This window comes from Synchiropus splendidus, chromosome 6 (assembly GCF_027744825.2).
Source record: "Synchiropus splendidus isolate RoL2022-P1 chromosome 6, RoL_Sspl_1.0, whole genome shotgun sequence".
NCBI classification, from domain to species: domain Eukaryota; kingdom Metazoa; phylum Chordata; class Actinopteri; order Syngnathiformes; family Callionymidae; genus Synchiropus; species Synchiropus splendidus.
In genome coordinates, this window is record NC_071339.1 from 15,044,375 (window position 1) to 15,056,936 (window position 12,562).

At 46.5% G+C, this 12,562-nt stretch overlaps 1 protein-coding gene across 1 annotated transcript; it reads left to right on the forward strand.

Moving 5' to 3' along the window:
* The first annotated feature begins 1,125 nt into the window (after nucleotides 1-1,125).
* drd5a (dopamine receptor D5a) lies at nucleotides 1,126-4,940 on the forward strand. The gene has a single exon (XM_053867961.1). The coding sequence runs from the start codon at nucleotides 1,334-1,336 to the stop codon at nucleotides 2,696-2,698; it is 1,365 nt and encodes a 454-aa protein (XP_053723936.1). The 5' UTR covers nucleotides 1,126-1,333; the 3' UTR covers nucleotides 2,699-4,940.
* Nucleotides 4,941-12,562: the final 7,622 nt, after the last annotated feature.

Here is a 12,562-nt window from a genome sequence, read left to right on the forward strand (position 1 = left end):
GAATGAACCGGCGAGGAAGAATTTCATTCGGAGGACAAAACTGTATCATCTATATTCACATTAAATATCATTCAAACTAACCCAAATGAAGTGTGTAAAACACCTCTTGGTGCTGGGATCTTAAATGATCGTCCAATATCGGGCGTTTTCACCGGCTGCGCATGGCTTTTCTGAGATTAGGTGTCTCCAGAGTGTTTGGCATGATCTGATGGGAGATTATTTTGACGTTGTGTCGCAACGATTTGACAGACACGCAGCCTGGACTAAAAATATCCATGACGTCACAGACAGGCTGCTGCAGCGGGGCTTGTTGGCGCTCACTGTCGGAATGTGACTCACCTGTTCGTGCTTGTGTGACGGGACTTGACCTCCAATCCCTGCAGGGCCAGCTCGCCGTCCGCGAATTGTTGCATTATTATCCATGTTTGCTCGAGTCTGAAAAGTATTCTTGAGCTCTTTATACCTGCAAGCAAGGTCAGGAGCGGGTTGTTTTGTATAGAGACTCATTCAGGACAGCGAGAAGTGCTCAGGCTGAAGTGAGCTTCAGCACCACGGAGAGCTCCGGCACGACACGCGCCCGAGTGTGGTTTGTGAGTTATTTTCCTGTGCTGTTATTCATAAACAAGAAAGTTGGATGGAAGGCCTAGGAAGACTCACCAAACGTCCAGGATCCTGAACACCGTCCCATCATCAGTTGTCCAGAAATTACACCGCTAAAATCAGCACTAAATCATTTAGTTAACTGACACCTCGAAAGGTGGCGCCCACACTTCTTTAACTAACCCCAAAGAACGAAGTCTCAGGGGCTCCCAGCTGGCCTGGCGTGAAGTAGGATGACAGGTTAAATTGTTACATATAAAAAATGGTAATAAATAACAAAAGACACAAAAACCCTCCTCTCACGGCCACGCACTCGTTTGTCCACACAAACCTCACAGCATTATTATTTCACTCCTCCAGCAGCTTGACTGTGTTTTGTTAGATTCCAACTTGATTCGTTCTGATGTCATCCACCGTCACACAAACGCGGAGCGTGGGGATGCGCTCTGCAGTGAGGAGGTGTGCGCGCGCGCGCGTTTGCCTGCTGGAACTCCCTTTCTCTCTCACACACACATCCCGGACTGAGTCAAAGCAGCCGGGTCAGTGGACCGGGCTGGCGGGGCTGCAACATGCGCTGCCCCAGTGCGCCACTCAGTGCGCGCGGCTCGCCGCTCCGCTCCGGCACCCAAGCGCTTTCCTTCTCGCCAAGTCTCCTTCTGCTTTCCGGTCCGCGTGGATGTGGCGGTCAGAAGAGTGCGCCGCGCTGTGAGATGGACCGCACTTGAGGGGCCACATGGAGAGTCCAGCCAAATATCTGTCCTCGGTGCCGACGGACTCCGCACCGGTCGGGGACAACATGTGGAACAGCACCAAGGTGGCGAGCGAAGGGCGTCACGATGTGGTGGCTCGGACGGTGACCGGATGTCTGCTGGCCGTCCTGATCCTGTGGACCTTGCTGGGGAACATCCTGGTCTGCTCCGCGGTGCTGCGCTTCCGACACTTGCGGACTAAAGTCACCAACATCTTCATCGTCTCTCTGGCTCTGTCGGATCTGTTTGTGGCCGTGCTGGTGATGCCGTGGAAGGCGGTGGTCGAGGTGTCCGGCTACTGGCCGTTCGGTGCTTTCTGCAACGTGTGGGTGGCCTTTGACATCATGTGCTCCACCGCCTCCATCCTCAACCTCTGCATCATCAGCGTGGACCGCTACTGGGCCATCTCCAGCCCCTTCCGCTACGAGCGCAAGATGACCCAGCGGGTGGCCTTTGTGATGATCAGCATCACCTGGACCTTGTCTGTGCTCATCTCATTCATCCCGGTCCAACTCAACTGGCACAAAGCCAGCGCGGGAGACGCGCCAAGGACGCGCAACTCCTCTGCCGGCGCTGCGCGGGAGAACTGCGACTCCAGCCTGAGCAGAGAGTACGCGATCTCCTCCTCCCTGGTCAGTTTCTACATTCCCGTGGCCATCATGATTGTCACCTATACCAGGATCTACCGAATCGCCCAGATCCAGATCCGGAGGATCGCGTCTTTGGAGCGCGCCGCCGAGCACGCGCAAAGTTGCAGGAGCAAGAGAATCGAGTGCCAGCACCACAACACGCTTAAAACCTCCATCAAGCGGGAGACTAAAGTGTTCAAAACTTTGTCGGTGATCATGGGGGTGTTCGTGTGCTGCTGGCTGCCCTTCTTCGTCCTCAACTGCATGGTCCCCTTCTGTGACAAGCCCACGGCGCACCAGGACGCGGGCCTGCCGTGCGTCAGCGAGACCACCTTCGACGTGTTCGTGTGGTTCGGCTGGGCTAACTCCTCCCTCAACCCCATTATATACGCGTTCAACGCCGAGTTCCGGAAGGCCTTCGCCAGCTTGCTGGGGTGTCGCCACTTCTGCTCCCAGACCCACGTGGAGACGGTCAACATCAGCAACGAGCTGGTCTCCTACAACCAGGACACGTTGATCCACAAGGAGATCGCCAACGCCTACGTCAACATGATCCCCAATGTGGTGGAGTGTATCGACCACGAGGAGCCGTTCGATCGGATATCGCAGTTTTCGGTGAACCATGAGAACGCTACCGACTCAGTGTGTGACCCCGAGGACTGCGAGGCGGACATCAGCCTGGACAGACTGTCCCCCTTCACCCCCAATGGAATACATTGAGCCAGCTGATTGGATGTCTACATCACCACCCTGACTGCCTCATGGACACGTGGCACGCGTTGCCTGTGCCAGGTGTATTGTTGTCGTCCCGTTCTGAACAAGTGACGTGTTGATGTTCATTCACATAACAAGTCAAGTGTGTGTTTGTTTGCTCCGCGCTTCCGTGTTGTTTAGGCTTCTGCGTCCTCTGACAGAGAAACGCCGTGACTCCTTTCACAAGCCTTTCCACGTGGTTTGTAGCAGCACTGTTGGAATCTACAAGTTTATATAAATATTTGCAACTAAGTGTTTTGAGTTGTGAATCAGATCAAGGTCCAGATGCCCCCTCATTTTACGGGTGGCCGAAATTTTGTGTTTCAACTTTCCCGCTCTTTCTACCAAACACATGAATATTCTGGAAATTTGGATGTGGAGAAGGAGGCTCATTGATGTAGTGCAACATTGAACACAGTTCAACAGAAGTTTCACTGTAAGCTAGCGTAAGACTCCGGACCGATCCCACCTCTGACACCACTGTAGACTGTTACTAATTAACTAATTAAGCGAGGGACACCCTGGAAAGGTCAGGAGTCAGTGTTGGCAGACCATCCCCACAGGAGTTGAGTCATAGTCAGAGACTTTGAGGCCACGTGTCAATACAAAGACTGAGACCAAATGAGTCCAGATTAAGCTAATATTTTGTTCCTCTATTTCATATTTATTCTCAACTTGATTCGGACCCTGACAGGGTTGGTTTTGGACTCGGTCCCTCTGTGCTCTGATCCTGGTCTCAACTTGGCTTCAGGTCAGGTGGTCTCCACCCCAACACTAACTCACACAGAGTAATAAGTCAAGACTAAGAATCAAGTTTTCCCTCCAGATAACACGACCAGTGCTCCTCTACAAACCATTTGAAAACCGCCTTGTTCTGAGGAGCTACCGGACGATGTTGCGCTGCTTACAAACCTCATTCGCCCGACCGTGGGGACAGAAAAAGCCTTAGCAGACGACAGTCAAACAAAATGCAGTCATTACAGCGCCTTATTCATGAAACCAATGGAAGGGAATGTGTGAGTTTGAATTAACATGATGCCAAAATCCACACTCCGACGTCCCGCCATGCACTCAATGATGTTTACATGGAATCAAATGTTAATAATGTTCCGGAAAGTTATGCCATGTTCTTCATTTTTGTTGTTTCTTTGGGGACATTGTGAAACGTCACAGAGACAGCTGTGACTTGCAAGTAAAATTAGGCTTTTAAGAGAGACATTATAGACATCATTTTGGTCTGCTATAGCTGTATATAAAATACATTTGATATTTTCTGTGGGGAAAGTAAAATGCAGTATTTTTAAATAAAAGCACTTCAGCTCCAAACTAAATGGAGACCAAAGACAGGTGCAGCAGAAATGTTTTCATCCATCCATGAGCTGTTGTAACCTACCACACCAGGGATTTTTTTTAAACTATATTTTGAGACTCATTTTATGTTATTTCAAAATTATATATTTTTCATATTTTGACCTTTTTTTTAAAGTAATGTATACTTTTGAAATATACCATTTTCATTAGATGTCTTGTAAATTATATTTTGTTTAATACAAAATCTGAAAATAAGATACTTAAGTTATTTAAATTATTTCAATTATGTATTTTTAATGACATCTATTTAAAAATGTGATTTATTTTTAAATGTACTATTTCCTTACATTTTGTTAAATTATATGTGAGTTTTCTTATTTAATCGTAGTTTGACATTTGCGTATGTATGTACGTGTGTTTTCATTAATTTCATGAAGTTATAACCATCAAAATGTCCACCACCATTTGGTGAAGCAGGCAGTTAAAGGATGAAGACGACTTTTCAACTGGCTCTATCCAACACTCTTGACACGAACGTGGGCAGTTGTTCTTTAACTATACTTCTAGTAACAGCAGCCCTGCCTGTTAAACAGTAAGTACAAGCAGAAGTGAAACAACGTTTCACTATTTAGGCCGATGTTTGAGAAACATGACACACCGAAGGTCAGTGTCTCAGACTTGACTGCAGTGTTTTTCGTCCTCCTGCGGAATGGTTGCTGTGGAAAGCCACAACACATCTGGATGTCATGCATCAGTGCTCCTGCTCCTCTCTGTCTTGGTACTGTACAGGCGACCTGACATGAATGTAAACTGCTGTCCTTTAAAACAGTGACGTGTGTCATCACTTGCCTATTAAACTGCCATCACGCTGACACGACTGGATTTTATGTTACTACATATTTGTCTATCTCTATGACGAGTCAAGCTTTGTCCTATTAGCTGAAATGTTGAGCAACAAGAAACAAAGATGTGAAGCGTTAACTAGCTGGCGCTCCAGCAGGCTGCCGCACAGTATAGCATCAGCACAAGTCCATAGTTTTTAATTACATTTTTCAAGGACAAACAGGAAACAACGCCCACTCATGAAGAATCTGAATGTTTGCGTGAAAGCAGACCATAAGAGTCAGAGTGAGGAGAGTCAGCGATGTAGATGCTGAGGTTGCCATTGGGAGAAAGGAGCAGATCAGAAATGAGTCTATCAGAAGCACATGTGTTTGTTCGGAGCTTCATGGTGGATATATTATGACTCAGCTGACTGAGAAGCTTAGCTTAAGTTTATAGACTGCTGTTGAACAGACAAAACACTCATAACTCAAGGTGCAGTTTCAATCCTTAAAAATGTGTTTCATTAAAAACCTCAACTTTGTCTGACACACTTGTTTATATCAAAGTCAAGAGTGTGAGAGAGACAACAGAATGAATTCTCCTCAGCTTTACTGATGAAGCAGTGCGGGGCGTTCTTCAACTTGTGGAGTCCAAACCATCCACAGCAAGATAACCCTCAGCTGGTTCCCACTCTGTGGAACAGTGGTGGTGACTGCAGATGATCAACTTCCGACCTCAGTTTCTTCAAAAGAAGAGTCCCAGATCAGACTTGTCTGGTCCGATAATCCACCATGGAATCTTCCGGCCTGTAGTGGCGACACTTGAGGTTGCATTTAGAAGGGAAAAGCTCTTCTGTCTTGCTGGTGTTAAGCAGCTGGGGAATCTCTCACAGCTCCTCATCACCATGAAGACAGTCAAACAGTGCTGTTGTGTATCGTCCAACCGTGACTTCCACTGTGTTGCTGCCCTCCTCTGTGACAGCTCTGACAGTTGTTGAAGGTTCTTGAGTGGTGAAGCATTGAATCCCCTTCATTTGAGATTCTTTGAGAATCATGAAAAGCTGGTTGTTTTCCCATTTTCTCAGACTGGATGCGAGGATTTCCTTGATGAGTTCAAGTAGAAAATCCAGACGTTCCAAACCAGGCATCACCTGGTGGAACAGCAGAGCTGGAGGTGATGGAGCGGTGAGATTCCAAGGGCCATAAGACAAACAGACCCAGCAGATGTTGGAGGACAGATGGGCAACTCAGAAGGACATAATTCTTCAGTCACATACTCAGAGTGTCTTGTTCACTCAAACGCTTTTTCCCTCTGTGAGAAGACTCACTCAAACACCAGCCTGATGTTTTCTCACTGCAGTGTTAAAGCGAACAGAAGCCTTCACACTCACTCACTCTTTGTCATCTGGCGTAACATCATCATCTTGTCCGTCACTGTAAAATAATCCGTTCTCTTTTCCCCGTCTGAGGTTGGAGCACAGGTATAAAAAAAACCTTTTGGTCGACTGAGGAATGTAATGTCTGTATAGTGACAATGTTTTAATTTTGTCGGCATATTGACCTCACAAGGTCCAACATCAGCAGAATTCTTTAGGTTGCCACCACCAACCAGAGTTAACACACTTCCCCATGCTGCTCTGGGACATTTCAGATTAAACTAAACAGAGATGAGAGCCGCTCCTGATGGCGGGGTTCTGCATGTCCCGGAGAGCTCGCGCAGCTCGTGTCACTCAGATGTGAAATGAAGGTCTGCCGTCCACATCAAGGTGTCTGCTTCTGATTAAACTCTATACTGCTCCGCTGACTGGAGCAACTCTCCACTAATTTAACTCAGAAGATTAAACTTCTGTTCAGTGATTGATCTGAGATGTTTCTAATTTCCATCCATTTGGCAGAAGACATCAACCCTCACTGCAGGGAATGATGCGATTTTCGGTCAATAGTTGGAGAAGAGGAGCGTGTCCTGGCGGCGTGAAGAGAAATGAAAGGTGGCTTGACCTGCTGTGACAGGAGAACTGGAGTGGAAGTGCAGCCGGGCTTGGGGGCGCTACACCATCCGTCATCATGCATTTGTCAAACCCCACTTTTCCTTGGAGCGCACACGAACACAGGAAACGCACACCTTTGTTTTCTCACTCTGTTCATTTGAGGCAGGCGCCTGGTGTGTTCTGAGCCTGAGATCATTCATTTGAAACTGTCGTCTGTCTGGCTGTGCTGTTTCATCCCGTTTCAGTTTTTCGTTTTAACTTGATTTTGTATCACAGTGGAAAAAAACCTGCAATCACATGCCGACTCACTTGCCTGCACACACAGATACACGTGTGATAACACTAGTATCTCATTGTTGCCTTTGTGCGTTAATTGGCACTTGTGGGTTCTTACAGCCTTGTGTGCATGTACAAGTGCTCTTCTCCTTGTATATTTATGTTATGTTGGCTCTTTCTTTCGACACAATGCACATTGAAAGCTTCCCTGACTCTGACCTAGCTGTCGGTCCAGTCCCGATGCTATTCTGTAGCGTTCCAAACGTTTCAACCACCTTGGCCATTCATATTCACATTCAGATCTGTGGACGATGCAGTGAACCAGGCCCTTCATTTCATTCTGCAGCATCTGGACTGCCCAGGAACCTATGCCAGGATCTTGTTTGTAGACTTCAGCTCTGCCTTTAACACGATTCTTCCAGCTCTGCTTGAAGACAAGCTTCGCAAGCTCAACGGGCCTGACTCCCTCTGTAGATGGATAATAGACTTCCTGACCAGCCGGAGTCAGTGTGTGCGGCTGGGGACAACTGTCTCCAACACTCGGAGCCTCTCCATGGCTCTTCTCTCTGTACACCAACTGCTGCACCTCCAGCCACGAGTCCGTGAAGCTGATCAAGTTTGCGGATGACACCACCATCATCGGGCTCATCTCAGATGGAGATGAGTCGCCTTACAGGAGGGAGGAGGAGCAGCTGGTGTCCTGGTGCAGCCACAACAACCTGGAGCTCAACGCTCAGAAGACAGTGGAGATAGTCATAGACTTCAGGAGAACAGTAGGACGGTAGGACAGTTTCTCTGTCCCCTATCATGTTGGCTGGTTTATCCATTCCTACTGTAGACTCCTTCTGCTTCCTAGGAACTGCCATCACTGAGGACCTCAAATGGGAGCCAACCGTCAGGTCCCTCATCAGGAAGGCCCAGCTGAGAATGTTCTTCTTGAGGCAGCTACGAAAACTACGACTGCCGACGAACTTGTGGTGGAGTTCTATACGGCCATCATCCAGTCCATCCTCACCTCCTCCATCACTGCCTGGTACAACAGCGCCACCTCCAGGGACAAGAGCAGAGTGCAGCGCATCGTACGTTCAGCTGAGAAGGCGATCGGTTGCAGCCTGCCACCTCTTCAGGACCTGTATGTCTCCAGAACCCAGAGACGTGCAGGTCGGATCAGAGTCGAACCTTCTCATCCTGGACATAGACTGTTTGTTCCTCTTCCCTCTGGCAGGAGTCCATCCAGACCAGAACCTCCCGTCACAAGAAGAGCTTCTTCCCCTCGGCCGTCAGACTGTTGAATTCGTGAACAGCCTTTGTTTTTTATTTTATTTTATTTTATTTTATTTTATTTTATTTTATTTTATTTTATTTTATTTTATTTTTTCAGCACTTTATTCCAAAACACTTTCCTAGTCAGTGGGCTCCCCCCTGACCATGGCAATAAATTAAATTCTGATTCTGAATCTGAATCTGAATCTGAATCTGAATCTGAATCTGAAAACCTCCGTGTACAACTTTGTTCTGGGAACCTAACATTGGTTCCGCTTAAACAAGCCGTAGAGGGTTCTGGCTTCAGCCATTTCCTGGTTATGGTAATGAGAAGCAGTGCTTTACAGTATCCAGAATCTCATCGTCTTGTCTTTTCTATTCAGATTCGATTCAGTACAAGTGATAGGGCCTGCAAAAAGGCGTGTTTATTCATATTTAAATAAGATTTATTGGGCATTTTTTAAATCAATAATCATTAATCACTAATGTTTTGAGCGTTTAAAGTGCAGTAGACCTGGTTTCTTATCAAATAAAAAGCAAAACTTGTTCAAAACAACTGTTAGCGAGACACTCGAAAAAGTCCACGCAGCAGCTCAGCCAATCACAAACCTGAAGTGATCACATACTGTCGGAAATTCATTCAATGAGTGGCGCCGAATCTGCTGCCAGAGGGGAACTTTTCCACAAGTTTTGTGACAGAAACTCCCCAAACATTCAGCAAGTGCCCTTCTCCTGCTTCCAGCAATTATTTGTGATGCTGCCACTATGTTATTTCAACAGGAGCCATTAGCCCCCACAGTGCTGCTCTAATGGAGCCAAGAAAGGTTACTTTTTCACGCATCTGGAAATAGCTGCAGACAACAACCGAGATATCTTCATCTTCTTCATGCTGGGGTCACTTACTATCACCTGAGTTTTGCTGGTGGTACAGTGTTGTGATTCATACCTCTGCTGTAGCTCTGAAAACAAGCGAGTCAACGTGCAACAGAGGTTTTAAACTCACCTCCTCATCTGAACTGTGGCTGAAAAATCCCACTCCTGACCGAGTCTGTTTAGCTCCTCATCTACTCCTACACTTAAACATGGAACACGGAAAATCGAGGTATGTTTTTATGTTTGTGGGTGAGTGGATTCAGCAAATACACCAGTCGCACAGAAAACTTGCAACAAACAAGTCAGTGGCGCCATCGTGCACTTCCTTCATTATCTCCAATTAAAGGCCTGTTCAAACAAAGCTCCGCTGGAAATAGACTTGTGACTAGTGAGTGACGAAGTTCAGCCAGTCAGATCCTCCATGTTCTTTATCACGGCAGGTTAGTTAAGCTTCTAATGAAGCCCTCGATGAGACCCGCTCCAACAGACCACTTGCGTTGTTCCATCAGTTCTAATCTGCTTCATCTTTTCTCGACTCTCTTCAGGAAGCTCTCCATGGGAACTTGAGCGCCACCTGCTGATGACATCACATCTGCTCTGGGAATCTCTCTTGGCTTTTCCATGATGAAATAAACAAATAAACCTTTGGCTGGACCATGTACTGCAGTGTGAAGCAGCTGCAGCTCTAGAGGAAACTGCAACGTCTTTTACTAACAAGCTGCACGCCACAGAAGATGCTTTGCATTGACTTTTGTTGCATGTATCCTGCTGTCTGTGATCTTTATGTTTGTCTGTGATTGTATTTCGTGTCCAGGTCTGTGAGAACAGATATTTCATCCATGCTATATGTCTCGTACTGTAGCATATTTGACAATAAAGTTACCTTACCTTACAATGAAAAAACAGCCAGTGCTACAGCTTTTTGCTGACTAAACAAAACACTTCTTTAATGTGGAGCTGCTTTTCAATGTTTCTGCATCAATAAATGATAAAAGCAAATTTTCAAGTTGCTTTTAAAATGTTTATATGAGCTGCCTTTAATATTAATAAACCACAAGCAAAACATACTGCTGCTGCCTGTGTTCTCAATTTGCCAAGGAGGCTTGTGAAAACCAAGTGCCTGTTGTGACTGAGTATCAAGGACATTTTCACTGGCAAGAATAAAGTACGGATATATGAAAACACATACAAGGAGCTGGAATTGACAAACACAAGTGGATCCGAAACTAGAATGGAAGTGGAGACATTCTGGCGCACAGCACTGGAACCTGGAGCTCTAAAACCAGGTGGAAGTGATCGTTCCAACATTAGTAAATATGTTGTTACGATCACTGAGATGTTGGTTTATTGGTTGGAGGAAATGACAAATGCGAGCACCATCACTGCCACAGAACACCATGATTCATTGTCATAAATGCTATTATTCGTAAATCAACCTGGATACATCATCGTCTCTGCCCCCAACTCTGTCACAGTGGCCTTGGATAATTTATGAACTCAGCAGGGTTCATCTCAGAGATGCTTTCATGATGTCACAGATAAAAAGTCAATTGACTTTGGGATTAGAACTGAACTCCACTGTGACAGTCGGAGACATCAGAGACATTTGCTTCATTAAAAAAAGGACTTTTAATTTAAACTTTTTAATAACAGAAGTTTCACTGCAAAAATATGACACTGATCACAGGGAAAGCAGTGGTCCAGTGAAAGTAGATGGAAGGAGGTGTGGAGCCTAAAGTGGGTCCCAGCCCAATTTAGGGTGCATGGCAATACAGCTTCAATACTAAGAGGTGGTTTTAATGACCCTGCCCCACACTTCAGAAAGTTCAGGAGCTCACATGGACAGGTTTTTGTCATGTGACAGCTCACTCTTTGTTTTTATTTCATCCGCGATAGAAAGCCAGTGGAAGGACAGTATGCACTGGTTCCACAGCCTTGGTTGGGCAGAAGAGAAATTTGAGGCTGGAGAGAGAGAGAGAGAGGTCGCAGAGTCGTCGTCCTGCAGGCAATTCAGGAAACTGTGGGGGAAAAAAATCTGCAGAACCCGACTGCACCTCATGGAAAATTAATTTGTTAGTTGAAAGAGTGAAAACCGGGATTAGATGAGACCATCCAGCAGGGCGGTCAGGCTGCAGCGGGCTTTAGCGACGAGCGGAGACACACTGATGACCTTCAGCAGCGTCGTGTGCAGATGTGCGAGTCCTCAGAGCAGGAGGGGAAGCAAAACAACCCACACATCTATCTAAACACACTCACACTGCCTAAATAAATAACATCCCTGCGTGAGTGTCGCTGACAGAATGTGATGATTCGTATGACTGTGTAAATAAATAATCCCTGTTTGACCTCTGCAGGCTCGCTGCGGAAACAAACATGATTCCAGCCTCACGCGCTCGCTCCCATCTCTTTCATTGGTGAATTCACTTTGACTCAGCTCTCTGGAGCGCTGACCCAGTGAGAGCGCCTGCATCCTCAGGTGGGAACATGCCTGCAGAGGGGCGCCGGTGTGTGAGAAGTCAACCGCAGCGCATCCTAACTGTGGGATTCTCTTACTGTACATCGACAGGACCTGGATGTACTGTTGAAGCAGCCAACCTCCTAGGATCCACCAGTACAGTGTCAACATCACAAACCCGCACACATCATTTCCAGGGTTGCAATAACTGATTTTTCATGCTGTTACACAACCACTAGACCAACCCACCCTCTCTCAAAGACGCACACACCCTCACACAAGCCCATTCTGACACACCAGTCCGCACGACAGCAGCAGCTATCACTGGCCTAGATGCACCAAATGGAAAAAATAGGTACGACGCAGATAAATCACTCCCTGCCTTGGTGGCAGCCTGACGCTGGAAAACTAGACTCCAGGGACAGTTGCACTCCTTCGATGGCCCTCGCAATCTTTTTTTTGTGTTCAAAGTAGTCAAGAAAGACTTGCTTTACAGTATCGGGACGTAAATAGTCCCAGCCTTCCACATCCCGTTTCTTTGTCAATAACACCATAGCAATGTGAATCAATGGAATACAATAAGAAAGAGAAAGCAATTTTCCTCCTATTCAGGGTGAAAACGGTGGCTGCTGCGCTCGCTTGATGCTAGCTACTGCCGTCACTTTCCTGTCATTCAACTGGAGTCACCGTGTAAACGTAGCCTCAGATAAATCTGAGCTGGTGTTTCTTCATCCAAATAACTGATGCATAATTTTGCTAATATTTCAGTGAGAAATACATAAATCACAATGTTAAATAAAAGCCATCAACATAAAACGATACAATTCTCAGGCATTTTCAT

Excerpts from the sequence above, each read along its gene's own strand:
- drd5a (XM_053867961.1), top strand. The coding sequence starts at position 1,334 with ATGGAGAGTCCAGCCAAATATCTGTCCTCGGTGCCGACGGACTCCGCA.